At 50.8% G+C, this 21,619-nt stretch overlaps 2 protein-coding genes across 2 annotated transcripts; both read left to right on the top strand.

Annotated features, from left to right (window-relative positions):
- Positions 1-1,019: 1,019 nt before the first annotated feature.
- Positions 1,020-9,008, top strand: LOC116793786 (putative P2Y purinoceptor 10). The gene is made up of 2 exons (XM_032701908.1): positions 1,020-1,153; positions 5,973-9,008. Exon 2 carries the CDS (start codon positions 5,975-5,977, stop codon positions 6,995-6,997), a length of 1,023 nt encoding a protein of 340 aa, XP_032557799.1. The 5' UTR covers positions 1,020-1,153; positions 5,973-5,974; the 3' UTR covers positions 6,998-9,008.
- A 3,389-nt stretch (positions 9,009-12,397) lies between these two features.
- On the top strand, positions 12,398-18,213 carry LOC116793785 (putative P2Y purinoceptor 10). Its single transcript, XM_032701907.1, has 2 exons — positions 12,398-12,775; positions 16,023-18,213. Exon 2 carries the CDS (start codon positions 16,073-16,075, stop codon positions 17,180-17,182), a length of 1,110 nt encoding a protein of 369 aa, XP_032557798.1. The 5' UTR covers positions 12,398-12,775; positions 16,023-16,072; the 3' UTR covers positions 17,183-18,213.
- The last annotated feature ends 3,406 nt before the right edge of the window (positions 18,214-21,619 follow it).

Here is a 21,619-nt window from a genome sequence, read left to right as displayed (position 1 = left end):
CAAGCTCCCAGCTTGTACCAACCTCCTTCCACAACTTGTGGAAATGGGACTGTCTGGAAAGCACAGTGCTGGATTTTAGGGGTTGCTCGTCTGGGGCATGAATTCTTTGAATCAGACCCATTAGTTTTGGTTTCTGAGGTTTCTGAGCAGTCAGACATCAACATCTCCATTGTCCTCACATCAGGTGATCACTGCAGTGATGTTTAACTTCACACCAAGACCACAACAGTGCAGAGTTGAACTGCCAAGGACGGGGACAGTCAAGTTGAACTGCCAAGAGCAGGGACAGTCGTGTGCTGGGAGCCAGAGGGAGATCCCAAAAGGGCAAACCAGGTCAGATTCCCAGTGGCTTTCTGAAAATCCAAACCATTAGATCCTCCAGGGGGTGAAGCCCTGGCCTCACCCAAGTGTTCAGCCCCTGGGATGAGGGGGAGGCTGGATCTGTGCCCCTTTCTCGAAGCAATGTCACAAGTGCCACCCTTTGGTGTTGCTGGCAGGGAGCTCCAGCGAGTGTAAACTGAGCCTCTGGCTGATTTAGTTCAGGAGAAATGTCAAGCAAGGTTCACACAGTGCTAAAAAAAGCCATTGGGAAGTAGGACCTCATCCCCAAGAAGACCGAGCCCGAGGTGGGACAGAGCAGCCGCCAGCTGAGGCTCCTGCACAGCGGGCACTGTCCTCGGTCAGGAGGGGAGAGCAAAGCTGAGCTTCCAGGGAGGAGCAGGCAGGACCCTCGGGAGTGTTTCCATGGTCAGCTCAGAGCTGTGCTTGGAGAGGAGGAAGAGCTGGAGAGGAGGAAGGGGTGCCCCACACCCAGCTCCCCTTGGGACCTTCTCCCACGTGGGTGCCGAGCCACCCCGGCGGAGCTACGGGAGAGAAAACACGTGGGACAAAGGCACATAACCCAATTTTGGGGCTGCTGGGAACACACCTGGCCGGGGCCGAGCTCGGCAGGGCTGGGAGCCGAGCGATTCCCGGCAGAGCAGCAGGGACTGGGATCCAGCAGCCCCAGCACCGCCCGCAGGCAAAGCAGCACCTTGTGGCACCGTGATGTCACCCAGGTCCCCGTGCTCGTGTAAACAGGGCTGGAGGGGGGCAGAGGGACTCGACACTTCCTCCTGAGCTGGGCTGCGCTGAGCTGGGCTCTGTCTGCAAGGTAAGGCTGCTTTTAAACTCTCTCCTTGGATCTAGGACCACCTCAGTGCGCCCGTGCTGCTCCCCGAAAAATCCTCCCTCTCCTCGGGCTTTTCCTTGGGGATTGGCTCTTGAGAGGAGCAGATCTGTGGCACTTTGAGTCTTGCAACAGCAGCAGCCGCTGTCCTGGTGTGCCAACCCTCTGTGTGAACACATGGAGGAGTTGAAACAGCAGCTGCTGGTGCTGGAGACAGCAAAATGTTAAGCGTGGGCAATTAGAGGTGCTCCAGCTCTCCTCCAGCATCATTACTGGCACAGTTACAATTTTCTTCTCTTGCCTGATTTCTTGGGGAATATATTGTATTTAAAAGTCATTCTCTGCAATAGGAGCAACTTGCAAATCTGTTTTTTTCCAATGGCAATTTGTATTGCCATAAAAAAACCTACAGGCTGCCTGTTTTGTGCCACTCAACCCTCTGTGACTGAGCTGCAGCAGGAGGAAATTATTAATAGTCAGGGGACACAATATGACAAAAATAGCAAGATTGCTTGGACAGGCATTTGTTAATGAGAATCCTGAGGTGGTTTTAATTCATAATTCAAACTGCAGTCACTGCTCTGGATTAAAACTTAACAGACTGAAGTTTTAAGCTGTAATTTGTAAAAGGCGGTTTTTTGCAGTTTTTGCTTTCACTTGCACCAGCAGCTCAGCTCTGCTGGGAGCCCAGCAAAGCAGCACGTGTGGGTTTGGTGCTCACAGACAGGATTCATGGTGGGTGGCCCCTGAGTGTGACATTTCTTCAAGTGAATGGAGAGGGAATCCCAGGGAATGGGGGTCAGGATGTCAGACTGCAGGAGAGGGTTCCTCAGCAGGCTGGAGCAGGAGCCGTGCAGGGAAAGTGGGATTTTGGTTCTAGGGCATGTTTTTTAGTGTCAAATGAAAGTGCTGGGACTTTGGCTCCAGTTCCAACATCCCCAGCCACGGGAATTACATCCATGCTGCAAATCCCTGCACGGGACAGCCCTTGCCCAGCCTGGGAGAAGCTGCAGCTGCTGGTGCAGGAGGGAGAGTTGCACCAGTGCTGCAAAATGAAAATTTCTCTGAAAACCCAGAGCTGCTCTTTTTCTGTGAAGAAAAAGTCCCTTTAACTGCTGAATGTTCCACTCCAAGGGCAGAGGTTTCGCCTCGTTGCAAGTGCAGTGGGTCACTCATAGCCCTGCTGGGAGGGCAGAGATATTTGTGTCCTCATCAAATCCATCAGCCTCTCTGCTCATGGACATCTCAGAAAGATCCAGCACTCTGGAATGACATTCCTGTGCTTCTCAGTCCTTTCCAGAGGAACACATTTTTCCTAGAAATGCCATGGTTATTTTCCAAAGATCCAGCAATAACATGCACACTTATTGTGTCCTTTTTGCAACAGCCTCAGAAATACAGACTAACAAAAATGTAAAAAATAGTAGTTAGATCACATTGTGTTTGCTTATCACCAATTTTTTTTTGAATTTCATAATCTGAGGGCACTGTTGCAGTAGGAGCTGTCTCTGCAACATGTAAATCAGCACTGATAAAATCTGATGGAACTTCTCAGCCTTCTACAGCCTTTGCTGCACACACACATCATGCAGAGAAGAACTTTGCTTTCTTGACAGCTCTGGAAACCTCATTTTAAGGCACTGAGTGGTATTTCTGTGTGTCTGCTTTTGTGCAGAGGTGGGAGGATAAGGGGATGGTGTAGGACTGAACTTCAGTCTCAGCAGAAGTGGGAGGAAGGGCAGAAACGCAGTAATTTTGTGGTCCCCTGTGCATATGTCTGGGAGCATTTTGTCTAAAGAGATGGTTTAATCTGGTTATATTTTTATGGCTTTGTAGTGAAGTCATTCATGTTCAGGCTGATGAGCCAGCAGACACCAGCCCTGTGTGCACTAACTGTGTTCATGCCTTAGCTCTGCCAGCCAGGTCACCCTGCTCAGCCCCTTCCCTTCAGTGCCTGACCCCGAGTTCCCTGAATGCAGAGAGGGATATTCTGACTCCAGGGAAATCCCTCTCCTGTTCACAGTCCCTATGTTATATTTGTTTGGAGTGGTGGGGCTGGGACATCACCTGCATTCCCACAGGGTGGGTTTTGTAACCTCTTGGCTCCAAGGTTCACCTCAGCTCCATGGTCTCCATCACAGTGCAGCTTTCCAGGGCTCTTCTACCTGTAAATAGAATCATTGAATCATTTAGGTTGGAAAAGACCTGTAAGATCATCAGCAGAGATGACACCAGCAATGGGACCACTCCTGGGAGCATTTTCCCCCTAATATCAGTTATTCAGCAACACAAGATGTTTTCAATTTGGTGTCACTCTAGAAGATAACACTCACAGCGCCGCCTCTGCCACTCAGACAGCACTTGGGGGTTAGAAGTGTAGCTTAAAGAGGGCGAAGAAATGAAATCTTGATTAACTCTGACACCTTGTGGACAATTAGCAGAAGGAGGTGATGGGCGAGGGGGAGCCTCCCCACGCTGTGGGGTGTGCTCAGCCCTGGGCTGCTCCCTGTGCCTGGGCATGGTTTGCTGCTAGCAGAGAGTGATGGCTGAGCTCTGGTGTCACCCTCGTGTCACAGAGACACATCCTGGACAAGCTGGTTTACCCCAAACAGCCCGTTCAGAGCCCAGTTTGAGTCAGCACCAACCCCCTGATCGCTGGTGCTGCACTCTGGTCACACGGGATGTAAATAAGGACTAACTGTAGCTGAGGACCTCAGTGAGCAACTGGTTGATGTGACTCACTGGAGTGAAGAACATGCACACATGGCCAGCATTTAAATATAAACCTGGCCTTAAAATACAGCGTTTTGCAAATGTCCCTAATCCTCCGTGGTTTCAGTTGGGTTTGGAGGAGCACCAGGCAGTCAGTCAGTCACACCTCACATCCAAGAAAAAACAGGCAGATAATGACACTGAAAATGGCTCTTTAATGGCTTCTTAGCAAAGTGAGAGGTCACCTGAAGGGACAGTAACTGGGTGTGGAGAGCAATGCTCTTACCAGAGACAAGGGCAGCAGATGGCCCCGTCCAGCTGGAACTGCAAAACCAGATGGAAATGAAACATCTCGAGCCCCAGAAATTTCCAGCACTGCCAGGAAATAGGATGTAACCCACATTTACCATTCTGAGAAGCAACAGCCTGAGGGAACACCCCAGTGCTCAGCTCCATGCCCTGCCACTCCCTGTCTCAGTGTCCCGAACACCAGGACGGAGAGTGGGAGGCCTCCAGTGTTGCTTCTCAGACTGGTGGAGACAAATCCATGAGCCAGCTGCATTTTTCTGCTGTGTTTCCAGCACCATTTGAGCCTCTTCCCTCTTCATGGGCATGTTATGGTGTTGTGAGAGGAGCAGTGTCCTGGGATGGGGCAGCTGGGGAACATGAACATCTTGTCCCAGAGCTGCCTTGTGGAGAGGGTTGTTGGGAATGAACTGGAGGGATAAAACCAGCTCTGAGGCCTCCAGCAGTTGTGCCGTCTTGGAGGAGGAAGGGGCCTAGACAGAGAGTTTCTCAACTGCAGCACTTCTGTGATGTTTGGCGCAGCTGAAGCTGCAGGAGATAAACATGCAGACCTCGGTTTTTGAAGGCATGAAAGAGAGGTTGAAAAAAAAAACAAGAATCTGTGTGGGGAGCCCACAGGAGCAGTGTCACTGTTGGTATCAGCCAGAGCCAGACCACCCATGGTGAGGGTGGCTGTGTCCCATGAGGACCTTGACATCTCTGGGCTTTCTGGGGCCTGAATCCCAACCCTTCCATGGCAGCCTGGAGCAGTGTCTGTATGAGCTGCCAAATCCAAGCACCTCAACGACTAACAACCTGAAAAAACAGCTACTGGTGTTCTGTGTCACTGAGAGCTCCAAACTCAACCCTTTTTTTATAGCATGAAGGAAAAAAACCTTAGTAACGGGGTAGGAGTTACTAATATGTACCTACAGAGACAGTTCTTCTGGCAAATGCCCCTTGCCAGTGGTGCAGGAAATGAGTCAGAAGCAGTGAATCAGTGTCTGCAGTGCCACATGAAATAGGAAGCTGATATTCAGTTTTAACCGTTATATTAACACAGGAGGGAATCACTGTAATGAGAATTATAACCCTGGCAGGAAAACCCCAGCAAAACCAAACTCCTCCTGCCTGTGTTGCCTTCCTGAAAACAAGTTACACAACTTACTGGTCCCAGTTCCAAAAGCTGACAAGACAAAGGTGGCCCAACAGTTCAACATGTGGCGTTTTACCAACACAGCTGTGCCCAACAGAGCCCAGCACACACCTGAAAGTGTCCAGGGCCAGGCTGGACAGGGCTTGGAGCAGCCTGGTCTAGTGAAAGGTCTCCCTGCCCCTGGTAGGGAGCTGGAATGAGATGGTCTTTAAGGTCCCTTCCAACCCAAATCATTCCATGGTTCCATGACTCAGTGGTTGTCACCCACATTCTGATCACTGGGCAATGTGATTGCTCACACACAGAGGTTGGGCTATGGGCCACCTTTCACCCCTGATACCCAGAGACCTAACCACAGGTGACCTCAAGGAGGTGGCCAAAAGGACAGGCAGCTTCTCATGCTGCTCTGTGACCAGTATAGTACAGCTTCACCCGTGCTTGTGGGACTGACACACCAGGAATGGTCCCCAGTTCTGTGGGAACAGTGGGACCTCTGAAAGGGCAGCTTTGAAGAAGGCAGCAGAATGCATCATACAGACAACAATTCCAAACCTCTACTTTGCACTGAACAGTCAAACAGGAAAGCCAAACATGAGTATTGACACCTCCCTCAGTGCCTTTGCCTTTACATCCCATTTTTGTTCCTGACAGGAATGACCCACCTGCCCCACACCACCACAGACACTTCCAGCAGCCCAGTCATGATCCAGAGCAACCAGTCCTGCTCCAGCAACAACATCACGTTCAAGTCCACCCTGTACGCCACCACCTACACCCTCATCTTCATCCCCGGGCTCCTGGCCAACAGCGCTGCCCTGTGGGTCCTGTGCCGCTTCATCAGCAGGAAGAGCAAAGCCATCATCTTCATGATCAACCTGGCCGTGGCCGACCTGGCCCACGTGCTCTCACTGCCCCTGAGAATATACTACTACATCAACCACACCTGGCCTTTTGGGAGCTTCCTCTGCCTGCTGTGCTTCTACCTGAAGTACCTCAACATGTACGCCAGCATCTGCTTCCTCACCTGCATCAGCATCCAGCGCTACTTCTTCCTGTACCAGCCCTTCAGGGCCAAGGACTGGAAGCGGCGCTACGACGTGGCCATCAGCGCCGTGGTCTGGCTCTTCGTGGGGGTGGCCTGCCTGCCCTTCCCCATCATGAGGGGCTACGGGCTGGCCAACAACAGCCACACCTGCTTCGCCGACCTCCAGGTGCGGCCCATCCGAAGCAGCGTGGCCACGGTGCTGATGACGGGCATGGCCGAGCTCTTCGGCTTCGTGGGCCCGCTCGTCATCATCTTGTTCTGCACCTGGAAAACAAAGAACTCCCTCCGGGGCTTCCACATCCCGCAGGAGAACAGCGGCGAGAGGCGCAAGGCCCAGCGGATGGTTTCCATGTGTGCCGTGGTGTTCTGCGTGTGTTTTGCCCCCTACCACATCAACTTCTTCTTCTACATGTTGGTGAAAGAGAACGTCATCACCGACTGCTTCCTGAGCACCATCACGCTCTACACACAACCCTTCTGCTTAAGCCTCGCCAGTCTGGACTGCTGCCTGGATCCCATCATCTATTTCTTCACAACTTCGGAGTTCCAGGACCAGATATCCAGGCACAGCAGCATGGCCATCAGGAGCCGGCTCATGAGCAAGGAGAGCGGCTCATCGGTTAAGGAGTGACAGGAAAGTCAGCTGAAAAAAACTCAGATATTTCATAGGAGATCTGGGACTGTTCTGGGATACTCAATTACCAACTCCATTGTGGAAGATCCTGCCAGTGCAGGGGAGTTTGGTGGCAGTGAAAATCTTTGATACACAGAAGATAAACCTCTGTCTATGACCGGTGTGTTGGGATCTGATGAGCGACCCACCTGGTGTGACCCTCCCCACCCCTGGGCCACCCACGCCCGACCTGGCTGGACTAGGAAACACACAGGAGGGAGAGACAAAGCTTTTGCTAGGAAGTGGTGGAAAAGTCCCAGGGGCTTTTCTTCTATTTTCCCAGTTCCATGGCTCTAGGATGAAGCCAAAGACAATCCCACATCCATACACTGACATCTGCTGAAGTGTCTTCTCTGGGACAACCACACAAGAACATAAAAATGGCCAGTAATCACAAGAGACAACTGAGGCTGTGGACAGGTGGAGGCTCCAGCCCACTCCTGGCTTTGTGTGCATCCCACTGCTCACCACCTCTGCTTCACCTTTCCCACACTCACCTTCCCACTCCCCTCCTCCATTTCCTCCTCACCCACCTCTGTTTGCTCCTTCACTGCTGACACATCCTATAACTTGCACCTACAGCTGGTGCAAGACCCCCTGAAAGACAAGTCTCCTCCAGCACCACAGAGAGTGGCACCTTCCCTTGCTCCGAGTGACTTTCTTCCCCTCCAAGCTGCCCCTGTTGGCAAGGGGAGCATCAGGACATGATCAGGACACGTTCTTCACCTTTGGACCCTGAGGGACAGGACCATGGTGGTCCTGCCACTCGTGCAGGTGGATTTATTGATGGTGGTGGCACCACTCAGGTCCTCACTCTCTTCTTTGTGGGGCGTCTTGGGCCAGAGGTACCTGAGGTGAATCTGCCCCATAAAAGCTCAGCTCAACAAGTTCAATCGATGTAGCTTTTTAAAAGAGGTCCTTGCCAAGGTGATGCCACTTACAGAGCACAGGCTAAGTGCATAAATTATTGTGGTTTTTTTCTGCCAGCTCCTCTCATGATCCTAATGTTTACATTTTTATGTAGCTGTGCAAAGCAGTGACAAGGGAGGACGCCATTCACCCCTTACATTAAATTAGTGACAGCTCTTCAGCTAAGTCTACCCACTGTGTAACTTCCAGGGTATCCTTGTGATACCTGGGAGTTGATTTGGCTGAACACAGGCACCAATCTGTTGCCTTTGAAAGCCTGTATATTTTCAAGAGAACGTGTACAATTTGTACAATGTGCAGTCTTGCAACAGAAAATATCTTACATGTTGCTACAAAACCAGCAGAACGACCAGAAACACTTGCTAAGTGTATTTTAAATCTTACCATTCAATTCCACTGAGTTACATTTGAACTCAGCCAAATATTTTCTGTATGTTATGTTTTCCCACTTCTCTGTTTTGCAAAACAAATGGGGGAAAGCAAACAGTAGCCAGGTTTAAACAACCATTTCACTGGGGTTGCTCTAAAAGGTGGTGGCACACTGACTAAGCACAATAAGCTCCCATAGTTCTCCTCCCACGTGTGAGAAGATGACTGTGGGCTGCAGTAGCATGAACTGGATCCTGCACTGGGGTTGATGGAAATGTTTTCTGTGATGTAACTGGCAGTTTGGGATGCCAGTGACACCCAGAATTGTTTACACACTGCAAGTAGTCCCTTCACAAAGGGGTTGATGCTCAGGAACAGAGTTAACCAGAATAAAATTGTTCTCAATTCAGCAGTTTCTCATAAGCTACACTCTGTATGATGTTGTCAGTGAAGGAGACTTTAGTTTTGAAGGTTGTTTTGAGGGTTTTTATAGACCTTGCTCGGCTGGCACATGACTGGGAGCTGTTTCCTGTCATTTCTTTCTCGTACAATCCTCCCTTGATCAGGTGAAAACAAGTCAAAGGCACCGTTATGGGAACTGTGTAGCTTGTTCTATGTTTTTCTTCCCAGGAACTGATGCTTTAAAAAATAAACACAGTTTTGCAAACATGAGCTGCATTTCATAGTTATCACTGGCATCTGGAAAACTCTGTGGGATCAGCTCCTCCTTGGATCGAGGAGTTCAAATGATGGAGCACATCAGCTTTTATAGATTTCTTGCTTGTCCACAGAGAGGTTTTCACCCTCACTAGTGTTTGTTTATTTATTTATTTAAATCTACCACACTCACATTGAATTTAGAAGCTCCCCAGTTCCAGCCACTCGAGTCATGTCACTGTGACATGCAGGTGACCAGACAACTCTGTGTTGTTCAGCTGCCAGATGGGGTTAAATCACAAAAGAAAGTCAACCAGGATGGTCATGAGGGTGAACTGGTCTAGAGAGCAACAACTCAAAGCAAAAAGAGGTCAAAGAGAACTTGGAGTTTTCTGAAAGCACCTAAAAAAGCAAAGATGATCAGTTTGGCCTCCACAAACCCAGATGTGAAATCCAAAGGTTAGTTCAGGTTCTCCAATGCCTCAGTGTGTGTCTCAAGAGAAGAACAGACAAATCCAGAGTTCTCTTGAGGAGAACAGTATTTCAGGTGCCCTCAGGGCTGGTCAGGGCTTGATCTGACACAGGACCTGAGCTGCAGGTGCTGGTTTATCTGCCAGTGCTCTCAAACATTCAAAGGTACAACATACCCTGTTCCAGTTCCTGTAATTCACCCTATTTCCTGTGACCAGAAAACATGTTTATTATTTTGACAAGAGTAAACACAATTTCATGATGTTGCTCCTGGATTATCTCTTGTGTTGGTCCCACTGCCCAGACTCACCAGCTATAAAAAGGCATCTTCATCCTTCTTGGGCAGACACAAAAAAAAGTGTTTCAACAGAGATGCCACAGAAAGGCAGAATTTAACCAGATCAAAAGGTTGGGAACAGCACAATGCCAGGAATGTGAAGGGTGGATCTGAAGGGCTCGTGGTGCTGGGGGATCTTTGTGTCCAGACTGGTCCTGAAGGGAATTGCTCAAGGTGGAAACATGGTGAGGTCTCCAAGCCACCTGCACAGACACAGTGCATGACCCCATGGCACAACCCTGGGCAAAACCACAGCATAACCTGTTCTTTTCCTCTAGAACACAAGCCATTCACCTGTTAGCAAAAGAAAATGTGTTTTCTGCGGTGCCACCCCATTTTAACCACTATCAGAGGTCTGGTATCTCCTCTCCTGCTTGAAAGAGCCCCCCTGTGCACGACAGCAAATGTTTTGGGGAAGAAGCCCTGTGGGATTTAATGCCTTTCTGCAAACTCAGGTTCTGAGCTGCAGGATCTCGTGAGCACCCCACCTTCATTTGCTTCCCTGAAATGAAATCACTCCCTCTCTGCACAGAGAAAAACCAAAATATGCTGTAAATGCAGGATAACAGCTCAACAACCCAAAAATACGAAACCGCTTCATTTCATTGAAAAGATTTTGGGGATGACTGGTGCATTTTAACCAAAAATGCTGTTTGTGGATTAGACAAGGGCTTAGCCCAAAAAGTAAGGGAGTGATTGACAATTATTTGCTGCAAAAAATAAATCCAAGCTTCCCCAAAACGCTCCCCCTGTAGAGAGAACTGTGCAGGGCTGAGGGGGACTCACCAGCCCCACGGGCCACGTGCCAATGGCTCAACTCAACCCACAGAAAGTGTGCACAAGGGTGAGCTGCTTTGTGTGAACAAACCCTCCTCCTCCCCTTATTTTTCATACATCCTTCAGGTGCATCCTGTCAGATATTCTCAGTGCTGAGCGCTTGAGAGGTGCTGATCATCTGCATTTGGTCTCCTGCCCACAGGATACCAGGCTACAGGCAGAGACAACCTTCATCTGGAGGCCTTAGGGAAAGTCTCCCAGTTATTTAAAAATTCCTTTGTGCCTTCTGCCTTTGAAAGGAGGACACTGCCAAGTGTAAAATGCACGTTGATGTGGGTAATGAGCCAGAAATACAAACGCTACCCAAAAACGTGCTCTCGGTTGAAAGAAGAACAGAGAGGTTGAGTGGTGTGTGTTGAAGGAGGAGGCTTGATGTCAATCTATCAGCATTTCATGGCCAGGAACATTGTGATCTTCTCCAAAAGTTCTCCAAAAATCCAAGAAGCAGAGGAAGGACTCGACATGGTTACAAACCCCTCGCTGTGGTCCGACATCCCCCGACCTCTCCTTCCTCAGCTATAAACAACCAGCTAAAAATAGGGCTCAGGGATGGCTGGATGAGCTGCTGGGGACACAGAAGTAGGATGTCCCAGGCAGGATATCCTGATAAAACAGCCACTTTGCTTCGGGATTAACCTCTGACCGCTGGGGAGGGCCGGGCGCAGTGCCAGCCTCCCTGCTGGGATCTGGGAATGCTTCACAAATACACCAGCTCTGCTCCTTCTTCCAGGGATCAGCATCAGCTGCTGCAAAAGATGCCCAGGAAGAAAACCTGGAATGATAAACACCTCTTGCATCTTCCAAATCCCTTTGCTGTCAGTGGAGATGACCAGTGTGGGGCTCCATGTTGCCCAGAGAAGTGGCTGCTCCATCCCTGGAAGTGGTCAAGGCCAGGTTGGACAGGGCTTGGAGCAACCTGGGCTGGTGAAAGCTGTCCCTACCCATGGCAGGGGGTGGGAATGAGATGGTCCTTACAGTCCCAATCCAAACCATTCCAGGATTCCATGATTTCCTTGCAGATAGAAACCTGGTAGCTGAGTGGGTGGCAGAGCTGATGGATTCTGGTGCACTCTCGATCCCAGACCCTGAACTGGGAACTAAAGCTTCCTTCTTTCTCTTCCTCAGCTCTGTTCTCGTTAACTTTGAGGGGTCATAGAACCAGTTACAGAAAATTGATTAATAGAGCAAGAATGGTTCTATTTATACTTTACCTAGAACTAGAAAAGGAAAGATGCCGACAGCCAGATAATCCATAGAGCTCTGGGCTGTGAGATGTGACGCTGGATATCAGGTAAAACTGTCCAACTGGAAATGAGGCACCTCAGAAGTTACACCACAGTATGTATATACCTGCAGTGCTCAGCAATGCAGAAAGGTGGTCATGCTCAGCAGGCAGTAAAAGAACTAAAAATTATATATATATATATATATATATGCATATAGAAAGGCAAGGAATTAAAGGAGGTAAAAAGAAAAAAATTGGGAATGATGCACATTATGAGGTTTTTTTATACAATGATATTTTGGGAAAATCTCCACCTTAAACCATACTATTATTTCAGGAATAAAGTCCAAACCCTTTAGCCTGTAGCCTTGATAGTCTGAGGCTAACCAAGCTTCCAAGAAAATGAAGGAAAATTACTCCCTTCCAGTAACTTACACTGGCAGAGAGTTCAGTTTTCCTTCAGCGAGCCCTTATTGGAAGGTTGGTGCTTCTGTATTTTATAGCTTTTAGCAGGCAAATGGCAAGTGCCCTTGGAGAGGAGCAGGAGCAGCTCGAGGGAAGAGCAACATCACCTCCCACAACTCCTGTGCCGAAACAGGGACAGAAATCCATGGTCTCCATCCCACGGCACTTGGACCAAACGACGTCATCGCCTTCCCAGCGGCTTTAACGTCATTAGCTGCACACGTTTTGTGGGAGAAGAGAAACAAAATACAGGATTTCCTGTTCTGCAGCCACCGGACTGGGCTGCAGATGCCGGCAGGATTCCAGCCCTCCGAAAACATGTGGAAGTTAAACGAGGAGCCGCTGGGATGGCTGAGGAGCTCGGTGGGCAATAAAAGCCGGGCGCTCGCTGCTCGTGCTCTCTAGCATGGCTGTGCCCCCCCTGGGGCACGGCAGGCACGGGAAGGTGAGTGGCATTTCTGTCTTTTCCTCGGTAGAATGAAGCTGGTGCAGTTTGCAGCGATGGTATTGCTTTTTTTAGGTCCTCAGGAGATGGTATCGGGCAGAGCCGGGCGACGTCCTGTGCCCGTGCCACGAGCGTCTCGCTCGGCTCCCGGGGTGGGTGAGCACAGTGGGTGCATGGGGCAGGCTGCTGCAGGGGGCAGGATGTGGGGAAAGCCTGTTTGATCCCAAACCTCTCCATTTGATCCCAAACCCCTCAGTTTTGCCCTTAGTGACAGAGGCTGCCGTAATTGCCCAACTCTGTTTACACGTTTCCTATTAGTGCCGAGATTAAACAAACAAAATGATTGCTTACAACGTCAGTGCCAGAAAACTCCACCACCTAAACCAGGAGCTTTTTTTTCAAGCCAAAAGTGGATCTAGTTTTTCTCCCAAGCCTGCTTTTCTCTCCAGCATCCCAGGGTTGAAGGGAGGCAGCTCTGCTCCCATCCTCTAGCTCTGGGGCTCTCCCCAGCCATGCCTGGAGTTCAGCTTCAGTCTGGACTGGCCAAGCAGGCCATGGAAAAGATGAGGATGAGTTTGCCAATGAATTGGGAGCAGTAAATGCAGTAATACCACCGTGGTGTGGGGCTGGGTGGGGCACAGGGTGATTCAGAGGAGCCGGGCGGTTTCCAGCAGTGACAGCCACATAACGCCTCCAGGAACAGATACTGCTCCAAAACACTCTGAAAATGAACCCAGAGATGCCTTGGCCTCCTAATTAATTGCAAAGGTACTTGATGTTTAATGAATTGTGGTGCTGCATCCACAACCAGGAGTCTGACTTCTTGGGCAGTGATACTGGTCTCCCCTCTGAAATTGCAGCTGGATAAAACTCAGCTTTGCCACTTAAAACAGTGGCTTCTGCCCATGAATAAAGCCATGTGTGGATGAAATAGGGAAAATAATCAAGGAAAAAGCAGGGAGGGTCCTGTCCAAGATTTATAAAGTTGCGGAACTAAACTCCAGCCAAAGGCCACAGGAGCATCTCTGTCCTGACACCAACAGCAAAGCAGGGGGAGCTGGAGGGGCTTTGGGCAAAGGGAAAACTGGAAAACAATAATAAGTTTTAAAATCCATCCTCCCAGGAATTGTTGTAATGAACAAGCCTGGCCTGACCCCAGAGCAGGGTGGAGATCTCTCCTGCTTTCCTGCCAGTGCCCTCACAAGCACTGCCATCCAACACTGTGTGTGACAGCCAGCACTCCTGACACACAGACACTCCTGTGCTCCCAGGGAAAGCCAAAACATGGAGAAAAACAACAAGGAGGCTCTTCATGGACAAGGTTTAGGATTTGGGCTGAGGCACACAGCAGGGAGGAGATGGCAGGACAGGGATGCTGGTGCCCTGTAATCCTTTCTATGTGCCCACACCTACAAGTGCCACCCATGTCACTGGACAACTGTGACAAAAGCTGCTCCCTGGCAATTTTCCCTCCCTGTTTTCTGCAGGGATGTGAAGACAAGGTGTCCTGCCACCCTTTGCCAGGGTTAAACAGTCAGTGCAAAGGGCACTGCCCTGCAGAGGCCCCTTGTGGGTTTTGAGGCAGGTGAGGAACAAGCACAGGGATACTGCAGGGAAGAAAAGGGTTTGTTTCCCACTGTCTCTTCATGACAGACGTCCCCTCTCCTGCCTTTCCCAACTCAGTGGAGCAATCAGAAACCTCTGACACAGTCAGCAGCCAAAAAGTGCCCTCACCCAGCAGCCTCAGTTCCACTTCAACCTTGCTATTTTTTGCAACCAAACCCTGAAAAAAATAACTAAAAGGAAGAAGGCAGTTTAGGAAGGGCTCAATTTGGAAAGCAGGGTGTGAGCATCAACCCTCCTTGCAGCAGAGCAGGGCACTGAGCAGCCAGCTGAGAGGCCAAGGATATATTTGATGTATTTATCTGTATATAAATATATAAAATATGTATTTCCTCCTGAAACTGAAGTCATGGTAACCCCACTGAAGAGCTGCTCAGCTGAGGAGGAGCAGGGAGGAAGAGCCTTCACTCTGTGCCTCAAAGCAGCTCCGGTCACCACTGCGGGCAATTCGTTCTTGGAAATCCATCCTGGGGTGAACACAAGGCTCAGGGCTGTGGGAAACAGCACCATGTCTGCTTCTTAATTAATTACCAGTGCTGAGGGGTCGGTGACAGCGACAGGAGGAGCTGAGGGCTCTGCCAGACCCAGCTCCAGGCAGCACAGGCTGCCCACAGGCTGTTTCCCAGGGGAAAATCTGTTTGTTACAGATGATGCTCCAACTCTTTGATTTGTGATGTGCTGCTGCCAGATCACCTCTTCCTGAAAGAGCAGATTGTTTCCCATGGGCTCTGCTCAGGAATGGCAAAATCCATCACCTCTCCAGAGAGCACCTGTGAACTCTCCATGACCCACTGATCCCCCCTCAGCGCTGACTGGGTGAGGTGGGCTGGGCAAATGGATGAAAAGAATTTCTGCTTTAACTAGAAGGGAGATGTATTTATCTTCCTGCATGTCCTGAGCAGCTACTGAAGGATAATTCCTGCTGCTGAGGGATAATTCCTGTTCCTGCAGCACGATGCCTGCGCAATGTGCTGGGAGTGCTGGAATTGAGTTAGCAGGACCAGCAGAGCAACTGGCGTGTGTTGGGCCAGTTATTAGTTTATAAATCCAGCCTTAAATCTGGAGCCAGAGCTGATAGATCTGTCTGCACCTCTCCCACTGGCCTCTGCTCCAGCTGCCTGCCAGCACCAGCCTTTGCAGATGTTAATTATTCCCTTTGCTGCTGATTCACATCAGATTTCTGCAAGGATCTGCAAAGACAGTGTCTAGATCCATTTAAAATCCCTGTTTATTTACAGTCCCACCAAAATTTCCTGTAGGCATCAGAGAGCACGAATTTGACAGGAGCTGGATGGAAAACTTAATAAAATAAAGTTGGTCCTTAACAACCCTGGGGAGCTAAAGCAACTCTCTGGCATCAGCAATGAAGAGACTGAGGCTGCAGAGCCTAGTGGGCATGTCACTGTAACTGGGGTATCTCATGAGATCCTGAGGAGCACATCCAAAGGAGATGGGTGGAAGATGCCCAGGATCACTCTCTGTGAGAGGGGTCTGGCTCCACACCCTTCCCAAAACACCCACACTGACTTGCCCATACACCTACACGAAACTTATTCTTCAGTACTAAAGTGCAGCTGCCCCACAGAGATGTTTTGGCTTTACAGTACATTTTTACTCCCCACAGAAACCCTCCACCTGCCTTAACCACCCCATGAGCAAAGAGACTCAGCCGAGATGGAGAGCAACGCGTCCTTCGGGAACTGCACCGACCCCCAGATGTCCTTCCAGTCCACCCTGTACGCCACCACCTACACCCTCATCTTCATCCCCGGGCTCCTGGCCAACAGCGCTGCCCTGTGGGTCCTGTGCCGCTTCATCAGCAGGAAGAGCAAAGCCATCATCTTCATGATCAACCTGGCCGTGGCCGACCTGGCCCACGTGCTCTCGCTGCCCCTACGGACGTATTATTACATCAACCACAGCTGGCCCTTCGGGAGCTTCCTCTGCCAGGTGTGCTTCTACCTGAAGTACCTCAACATGTACGCCAGCATCTGCTTCCTCACCTGCATCAGCATCCAGCGCTACCTGTTCCTGCTGCACCCCTTCAGGGCCAAGGGCTGGAAGCGCCGCTATGACGTGGCCACCAGCGCCCTGGTCTGGCTCTTCGTGGGGGCCGCGTGCCTGCCCCTCATCATCGTGAGGAGCCCGGCCCTGTCCAGCAACATCAACACCTGCTTCTCGGACCTGGGGGTGAAGCAGCTCAGCCCCGGCGCCTCCATCGCGCTGGTGACGGTGGCGGAGCTGTTCGGGTTCGTCATTCCCTTCGGGATCATCGCGGGCTGCACGTGGAAGATGTGGCAGTCGCTGCGGGAGGGCCCCGCGCAGCTGCAGAACGCGGGCGAGAAGCAGAAGGCCCTGAGGATGGTGCTGATGTGCTCGGCCGTGTTCTTCATCTGCTTCACCCCCTACCACATCAACTTCCCCTTCTTCATGATGGTCATCGAGAACCTCATCCGGGACTGCGCCGTGCACCGGAGCACGCTGCGCTTCCACCCCATCTCCCTGTGCCTGGCCAGCCTCAACTGCTGCCTGGACCCCGTCCTCTACTACTTCATGACCTCCGAGTTCCAGGACCAGCTGCTGCGCCACGGCTGCGTCGCCCTCCGGGCCCGGCTTGCCCAGCGCCGCAGCAGCCTCTCCACCGCCGACACTGACATCCTCACCAGGAACAGAAACTTCCCACGCTTCAGGTTTTGGTCTCTCCCCAAGTTCTTTGGCCGAATAAACAGCGTGGAAATGCCCCCTGTGCCGCCCGACGAGCTGCTGCTGGAGTCCATCTCCTGAACATCGGCAGCTCTGCCCCTGCAGGGGCTTCTCGCCGCTCGAGGACTGCATTAGGTCTCCAAACACACCTTGAATTCCCCTTGTGTGCCACAGATGGCAGGATCTGACCCAGCAGGATGTTGTGATGCCAAAAGACTTGCTGGTTGTGTTGTTGCTGCTGGGGGCTGTCGCCTGACACCACTTTCTGTTGGAATACTGTTAAAATCCCTCCAAAAGCTGTCAGCAGTGCCAGAGCTCCTTGTGCTGAACCACAGCAGCTTCAGTCCCCTCTCATTTTGGTGTTTCAGTGCTTCTACATATTTGTCACATTTGAAAATCCTTCTGAATCCTGAGTTGTGAGCGAGCTCTGGGAGTTCCAGCTCTGAACATGGGCACCTACAGCCCGTAGTAACTTAGAGCATCCACCACACTCACAGGAGGCTCTGGATCAGGATAGCTCAGTATCTCCACATAAACTGAACCTCTTTCCACTACAAAAATCCACCACCCAGACCTGATCCAGGCTAATCTGGACTGCAAGACTAAAACTCTACCAACACACACCAAGCAAAGATCATTAACCTACAGCCCACCAGTGTTAAAGGGAGTGTGCAAACAAACTGGGCTCAGCTCACACTACTGGGAAAGGCACCCAGAGCTCAGCAAGAGGATCCACCCTGGCTCCTGGGAGCTGCAGGGTGCTCAGCTGATGGGGGGGATGAATATTTGAAGACAAATAGTGATGGATATGCCACAAGCAAAGAGGAAGATGAAGGACATCTCCCTGGGCACGTTTACTCACAGAAACCTGGTGTGAGCTGCAAAAGTGAGGACTCATGTTGGTGTTGCTGTTTCTTGTGTTGTTATGAGGAGTGTTGTGTTATTTATCACCTTGCTGACGTCTGTGGTTGCAGATTCAGATATTATCCAAACATTCAGTTTTGCTTTGAATACCAGCAAATGTCCCAACCCTCGCCGGGTCCCGAGAAAAGTTTACAAAACTGACCCAAGTACATCCTGAAAGCTTCAAATTCCAAGGAAATAAAATGATCCCAACACGTATTTTAGCTTCAGGAATATTACTTTAAGTGCTTGTAAATGCCCTGAGAGCAGACATGGTGCATAATAAGAATAATTATACAATTTGGGGATGGACACCCCAGTCTGGGGCTCAAAGAGGTGCCATTGTCACCACGGCCCCTCACAGAGTGGCCAGTGCAAGGGGCTATGAGGTTTCCTCCTCCTGGGCCAAGGCAATGCCAAAAAACCCTTAGGGAATTATATAAGTAAACGTAGGCAGAGAGGGTTTGATAGAAAACAGCTTTTCCCGTGATTGGATGCACATTTCCAAGCCATGCAGCATTTCTGGGAAGAACAGAGAGGGCGGGGGTTTATCCTCACAGTGCTCAGGCTGGAGGGGGGGACCAGATGGGGAGATCCAGACAACCTGGAGGAATTTGCTTTGGTACCTACAGCCTGCCAGGGACTGGCAGCAAACCCCGGGACAGGCAGCAAACACGCTGCCCTGCGGCTCATTCTGTCCCGAATCTCCTCCTCCTCTCACAAAAAATATAAATAACAAAAGGGCATGTTTTCCTTGTTTGCCTCGGGGCAAAAAAAAAAAAATTAAAAAAAAAAAGTTTTCAGGGGTGGAAAAATGCTGTTTCAGATGGCCCAACCCAGCAGCGTGTGGAGGCAAAACAGGAAAGCCGGGAAAACCTCACCGATACCGGGACTGGCTCCGGGCACAGACAGGACCAGTCACACCACCAGCACCTTCACCAGGAGTGTGGGTTTTCCTGGGGGTGTGTTTTGGGAATGGTACAACCCTGAGTAGCTGGGCTGGACATCCAGGTAGCCCTCAGTGACCACAGACAGGTATTTATAAGTCCTGCTGACCCACAAATCCCGTATAGCGGCTCCAACCTTCCCAGCAGCACCAGCTCCGGGTTTCCCAGTAGCTCCAGTTCCCACTGGGACTTTGCCAGCCTGTTTTCACATTGCTTTGCTGACATTTCTGCAGTGCAGCTTCCCCCTCCCAAACAGAAAACAGGAAAGAGAAAGCAAACCAAGAACTCTCACTAATCTGTCACGTGTGAACTGTCACAGTGAACCCTTCCCTGGGCTGTGGGAAATACAGCAGGAAAATCCCTTCCTGGGACAGATGCACTGGGGAGCAAGGATTTTGCTGGGGTTTGTGCAAACCAAGCCCTGAAGAAACATTCTTTTTCAGTAGAAACTGGTGCTTTCTGCCCTTCTGGAGCCACAAGACACCTGCTAGCCTCCTGTTTTATCAGTCATAGAACCACCATGGAACAGTTTGGGTTGGGAGGGATCTTAAAGCCCATCCAGTCCCACCCCCTGCCATGGGCAGGGACACCTTCCACCAGCCCAGGTTGCTCCAAGCCCCATCCAACCTGGCCTTGGACACTTCCAGGGATGGGGCAGCCACAGCTTCTCTGGGCAACCTGTGCCAGGGCCTCCCCACCCTCACAGGGAGGAATTCCCCCAGTATCCCAATATCCCATCTAACCCTACACTTACATATACCTGCAGTTATGCAGTACTTGGGAGTATCCAAGAAGACATCCCTGTGCACAGCTCTTTCTAGGGCCCCACAGGGAAGGAGGGGAGTTGCTTTTCTCTCTGCTAAAATTACCTTTATCCTCCCTCCATGACCACACACTTCCAGTCCAACCCCAAAGTGACTTTGCCTCTGGAAAACCACTCAGCCCCAGCAGAGCTCACACCACTGAGCCAGCAGTGAGCCTCAGACTCTCCTGATTTTTGGCACCACTGCTGGCAAGGAGCAGCTTCTCCACCCACCCACCTTGTGCTGGAGAGGGGGAAGTGCTGTGCCTGGCAAAGGAACAAACACCAACACGGGCTTCAGTGCTGAGTACAACCCAAATACACAGAGAGCAAATTCTGCTGCTTCAAGCCCAGCTGAGCCAGGGAGCAGTTTTCCAGACAGCCGTGATTTCATCAGACCCCAATCCAATTTTGTGGTCCGTGGGCTCAGCCAACACCACCCTGCACAGCCCAAGTCACGGGGTGTGGTGGGACAGCACCCCAGGGGTGTCTGTCAGTCCCTCCTGTGCTGCAGGGTCCTCTTGGGGACACAAGGGAGGGGATTTGGGAATTCTGCCTGGATGCCATGGCCACGTTCAGCACTGCGAGGGTGCTCGACACCGCGAGGAACAGCCAAAACCTCAGCCCTGCCCCAGCCAGGAGGTCCCTTCCAGCAGGCACTGCCTCAGTTCAGTCCTGCTCCTTCAACAGGGATTTTTGGTTTGTAAAGAAAGATCCCCTGCCTTAGGCAAACAGGGCAGGAAAACACAGGGGATTTTAGCCCCAGCCCAGTGCCAGAGCTGTGTCTGCATCCCTGGCTCTGTGCAAGCCCAGCTGCATCCCCCTTTCCAGACACGCTCCTGCCAGTGTGTGTGCCCTCCCCTGGGACATCACCAGCCATGTGGAGAGCAGACACATGACCCATTCCCAGGAATTATTGCTATTAAAGACTCTCTGCAGATCAGAAAGGCCTCGTTTGCTTCTCCCTAAGGAAATCCCACAAGGTCATGAAGGACATTCTTAGCTAACCTGAAAACTTCCAATTCTTATAAGGTAAAAATGTGAGTAAAGGTAAAATATAAATAATAAGAGAAAAATACAACAATGTGATAAAATTTTATCTTACACTGTAAAATAATTGCTTTATGATTTGGTGCCCAGTCCTGATTTTTGGTGGCCTCAACTACAGAAGGACTGGGGAGGGTCTGGCCAGTGCTGCCACTCTGTGCCCTGGGGACAGCACAGCTCAGAGACTGGCACTTGGCTACCAGTAAAGGCACCCTTAGTTCCCACCCACACCCCCCAAGGAGGCTCTTGGAGTGATGGGAAATGGGATGGACGCTGGTGGTGATGCACACAGAGAGCAAAACAGGATATGGTTGTGCTCTGAAAGGTGTTTCTGAAACAAAAACTCTCTCAGTGCAGCACATCCACTCCCTGCCCGAGCTCAGGCTCTGCTTTCTCATAAACAGGCTGGTTCCTGGGGAAATGAAAGTGAAGTGGAGAATCCATCACATGTGTGAGTGGGAACAGCAAAGGAGTCCATCCCCAAGGCCAGGTGTGCTCAGCCACGAGGGGGTTGGTCCTTCTGCTCTTCCTGGGACTGGCCTCAGTTTTATGGTCTATTAAAGTCACTTCCAAACCATCCCCCTCAGTCCCCGTGGGAGGCAGGGGGTACCAGGGGCACACAGGGAAAGGATGGGAGGGCAGGGACAGAGCCTGGGGACCACCAGGGGTGACATCACAGAGTTTTGGGGTGAGGGAGAGGAAGTAAAAGGTTTTTCTTTAAATCCCTACAGTGAGAACACTTTGCAAAGTGTGAGAGCAGCAGAGGCAGCTGCTGGGAGGTGCTGGGAATGCTTCACATCCCAGATCCTGCTGAAATTA

The sequence above is a fragment of the Chiroxiphia lanceolata genome, chromosome 14, assembly GCF_009829145.1.
Source record: "Chiroxiphia lanceolata isolate bChiLan1 chromosome 14, bChiLan1.pri, whole genome shotgun sequence".
Lineage (NCBI taxonomy): Eukaryota > Metazoa > Chordata > Aves > Passeriformes > Pipridae > Chiroxiphia > Chiroxiphia lanceolata.
This window is presented reverse-complemented; position numbering and strand designations above follow the sequence as displayed.

Bases quoted from the DNA above. Each gene is read 5' to 3' on its own strand.
- LOC116793786 (XM_032701908.1), top strand. From the start codon at position 5,975: ATGACCCACCTGCCCCACACCACCACAGACACTTCCAGCAGCCCAGTC.
- LOC116793785 (XM_032701907.1), top strand. From the start codon at position 16,073: ATGGAGAGCAACGCGTCCTTCGGGAACTGCACCGACCCCCAGATGTCC.